Below are 3,643 nucleotides of genomic sequence, written 5' to 3' on the forward strand. Positions count from 1 at the left end.
TGTAAATATACGCTAGGCTTATAGGTAATAGAAGAGAGATGAAACTTCATCTGCAATATTTTTTCATTTTCTAACTTTTTCCCTCCGAATAAAATGAGAGATCCAAATCATAAAATAAAATAGTAAAAATAAATGAGTGGTGGAGAGCAGTTATAGAGATATTGCAATAGACCAAACGCAACTTATCTTCAAGCTCACAACATGGTGCTGAAGTGTCGGGCTCTTAGTGGTCGTTGGGGTATTGCCCTTTTATCATTGTTAAGACTATCTCTTTTCTAGATAACACTACAAGATATACAGGGAGAATTTGCAGCATAGAAAGAGTGGTAAGGAAAAGATAAAATATGGCTGCAGCTACAATGGCTTCTTCTATGGCTTCTGCTACAATGCTGTCATCACCGCCCAGTTCAAACTCTGCTGCGTGTTTATCATCTCGTTCTCCCTCGCTTGTGAGGATGCAGAGCAATGTTAAGCCCCCCATGGTTTCTGCCAGGTTTAAGGTGCTTGCTGCAAAGAAGGAATCTGCTGCTCCTCCTCCTCCTCCTCCTCCTCCTCCCCCTCCTGCTGCTAAGGAAGAAGCTCCAGTGGCTAAGCCCCCTCCAATTGGACCCAAGCGTGGATCCAAGGTGAGTACTTTTTCTTCTATTTTCCCACTCTTCTTCTAGGGTTACATGTGTAGCTTTACGCTTTTGCATTACCAGAGACGCCATGAATTGAAACGGCTGAAGCTGTTTTGGCTTTTAAAGGCTCTCTCTATAGCTTTTCAGGGCTTATTTCTGCCCGCACCGTTGCAGTAGCTGTTCTGCAGCAACGATTGCATTTTCTTCTGAAACGGCTCCGTCTTTTCTTTGAAAGGGATTTGTCATTTTTGTGTAAACAGCTTGATCGACCATTGAATTTTCACTATATTTTTCTTTTTAATCAAATTCTTTTTTTAAATGACGATTTTAAAGGAGAGCCTGAGCTTCGAGGGTTAAATGTGTAGTTTTACTCTTTTGCATTACCAGAGACGCCATGGATTGAAACGGCCGAAACTGTTTTGGCTTTAAAAGGCTCTCTCTAGAGCTTTCCAGGGCTTATTTCTGCCCGCACCGTTGCAGCAGCTTTTCTGCAACGACGACTGCAATTTCTTCTGAAATGGCTCCGTGTTTTCTTTGAACTGGCTTGGTCATTTTTGAAAAAACAGTTTGATCGACCATTAAATTTTCACCGTATTTTTCATTTTAATCAAATTCATCTGACCATTAATTTTTCACATGTTTTTCCTAATTTTGTAGAAATTAGTTTTACGTATTTTTTAATCGAATCCGTCAAGTATAATCTTTTTTTGATGACGATTTTAAAGGAACTTTTGAGAAACTGTCCATTCTGGTATGGGATTAGCATGGAGCAATTTTTTAGGTTAGAATAATATTATTTTAACATATTTTTTATTTTGATGCATATTGAATGTCTTTATGGGCAGAATTTAATATCGTTAGAATGTTTTTCTAGGTTGTTTTCTTTAATTGAATTTTGTTTTAAATGTAACATAATCAAATCTGAAAATTCAAATGATATTATGTGGAAATCTAATAGCTGTAGTCTGCTTTGAATAATTAAGAGAATGTTTTAATCTATTCCTATTGAATGAATAGCTGCAGACAAATTACAGTTAAAAATTAAAAGTTTATTATTATTGTTTTTATTAGGTGAAAGTTTTGAGACGCGAATCCTACTGGTATAATGGTGTGGGTTCAGTTGTGGCAGTGGATCAGGTATGTTTAATTCTTCTATCTATTTGATGAATTATCTATTATGTTGTCAACTTAATATTAAATTTGGTGGAATTGTAGTTAATATAAATTTTATAGAATATTTAGTATTATTTTTTGTTTAAAGAAGTTAGAGGATAGAACAAATTGGATTTTGAATGTTTGTTTTTTGAATTTTTAGAGTTAAATAATATAAATCATTTAAAAATAAATTTATATGTCAAATATTAAACATTTAATCAATGAAAAGATAGTTTGTTAGTTTGTCTTAATGGATTTGTTAGTGATGGTGTGTATTCTTTAAGTAAAAGTAAGGCGTATACTTAGTTAAACAATATATCACATAAATATATATCATATAAATAAGAGCTTCAATTTCATTATTTTTTTGGTCAAAAGCTTTAGTGTCACTAAAATTTGATTGTTTAAAAACTAAATTAAATAATTATTTATGTTATAAACTATGTCTTTTGAAGATATAATTCACTTACACAATATTCTTAATTTTCTTTTATATCAAATTACTAATAATTATTAAATAATTAAAATCTATATATTAAGATAATATCCACCTTCTCTTCCATATTTAATATCCTCAACAATTTCAAAGACATGTCATGATTTGTGGACCTTCCACCATATGAATAAAATAATTAAATAGTTTTAAATTGAGACTTTCAAATATCTTTTCTTGACTAATCTTATTTAGTGAATTGTTTTCCTTTGTAATATATTATTATTGTTGCATTATTATTTTTAATATTAATATAATTTTTTAATTATTTAAAAAAATAAATATTACAAGAATATATTATTATAATAATATTTGTGCTTGTACAAATTATATTAAAATTGATGTAAAGGTATAGTCTCAATAATTGTATCCATTATTGCATGGAATGTATTTTCAACTATTGTTAATGTTTTATTTGAACTAATATGTGCTATTTGTTTATTTATATAGGATCCTTCATCTCGATATCCAGTGGTGGTTAGATTTGAAAAAGTAAATTATGCAAATGTATCAACTAACAATTTCGCACTTGATGAAATTGTCGAGCTGAAATAAAATCTTGGTTTCTTCCATTATTCCAAAACTTTAGATTTTGGTGTATTTTAAATTGTAGATTCTATATTAAGAGCTATACAAATGTATCCTTTGTATTATACATTGCAATCTCAATAGATTCTTAATTCCCTTTAGTTTTTTCTTTGAAAAAAATGATGCTTAAAGACACACTCGATTTTATGTGACATTTTTGTAATGTAAAATGCTCTCAAACTAAGTTTTGGAAGTTTCAATTCAAATGATATCGTGTCTAGAGAAATAAACATTTTAGCCTTACTAATTATATTGGAAAATTAGAAATAAGAGTTATTTTTTAAAAGAACAAAAGTATATATATAGTTAATATTTATAGTTATTAATATCTATGTAGTCGAGTGGTGTTTTGTTGGAAATTCCAAGCTTCTTGATGCTATTGGTTGAAGAATGATACTTTGTTTTGGACAAATTTTATATATTCAAACTTATATATTATTCTTATTTAACTCAAAGATTCAACTTTCTTATATTGGACTCTTGTCAATTTTGTAACCTTATCTATTTGTTGTGAATGATTTAAATGGTAACTGAGATTGCTTGTCAATCCTAAAACTAGGGTAATGTGTCTATCTTGTTTGGTTTGTATTATAACCCTCAAACTTAAAAATAAGGTAATTCTTTTCTACCATAAACATATTTTCTTGCAAAAAAAATTATTTTGGCTTAGGTAAATGACTTAGAATAGATACAAAGACATAAGAAAATGATTGTGGGTGGTGTAAATTGAAAGGAAATCCACAATACCAAGACAAAAATCATAGATAAGCTATACTATTAAACATAT

General features: G+C 29.7%; 1 protein-coding gene across 1 annotated transcript; it reads left to right on the top strand.

Moving 5' to 3' along the window:
- The first annotated feature begins 222 nt into the window (after positions 1-222).
- On the top strand, positions 223-2,957 carry LOC131052901 (photosystem I reaction center subunit IV, chloroplastic). The gene is made up of 3 exons (XM_057987541.2): positions 223-626; positions 1,692-1,757; positions 2,719-2,957. Exons 1-3 carry the CDS (start codon positions 345-347, stop codon positions 2,821-2,823), a joined length of 453 nt encoding a protein of 150 aa, XP_057843524.1. The 5' UTR covers positions 223-344; the 3' UTR covers positions 2,824-2,957.
- Positions 2,958-3,643: the final 686 nt, after the last annotated feature.

The sequence above is a fragment of the Cryptomeria japonica genome, chromosome 5, assembly GCF_030272615.1.
Source record: "Cryptomeria japonica chromosome 5, Sugi_1.0, whole genome shotgun sequence".
NCBI lineage: Eukaryota > Viridiplantae > Streptophyta > Pinopsida > Cupressales > Cupressaceae > Cryptomeria > Cryptomeria japonica.

Coding starts and splice junctions, on each gene's coding strand:
- LOC131052901 (XM_057987541.2), top strand. CDS start 345: ATGGCTGCAGCTACAATGGCTTCTTCTATGGCTTCTGCTACAATGCTG. Junction 627..1,691: donor GACCCAAGCGTGGATCCAAG/GTGAGTACTTTT, acceptor TGTTTTTATTAG/GTGAAAGTTTTGAGACGCGA. Junction 1,758..2,718: donor CAGTTGTGGCAGTGGATCAG/GTATGTTTAATT, acceptor TTATTTATATAG/GATCCTTCATCTCGATATCC.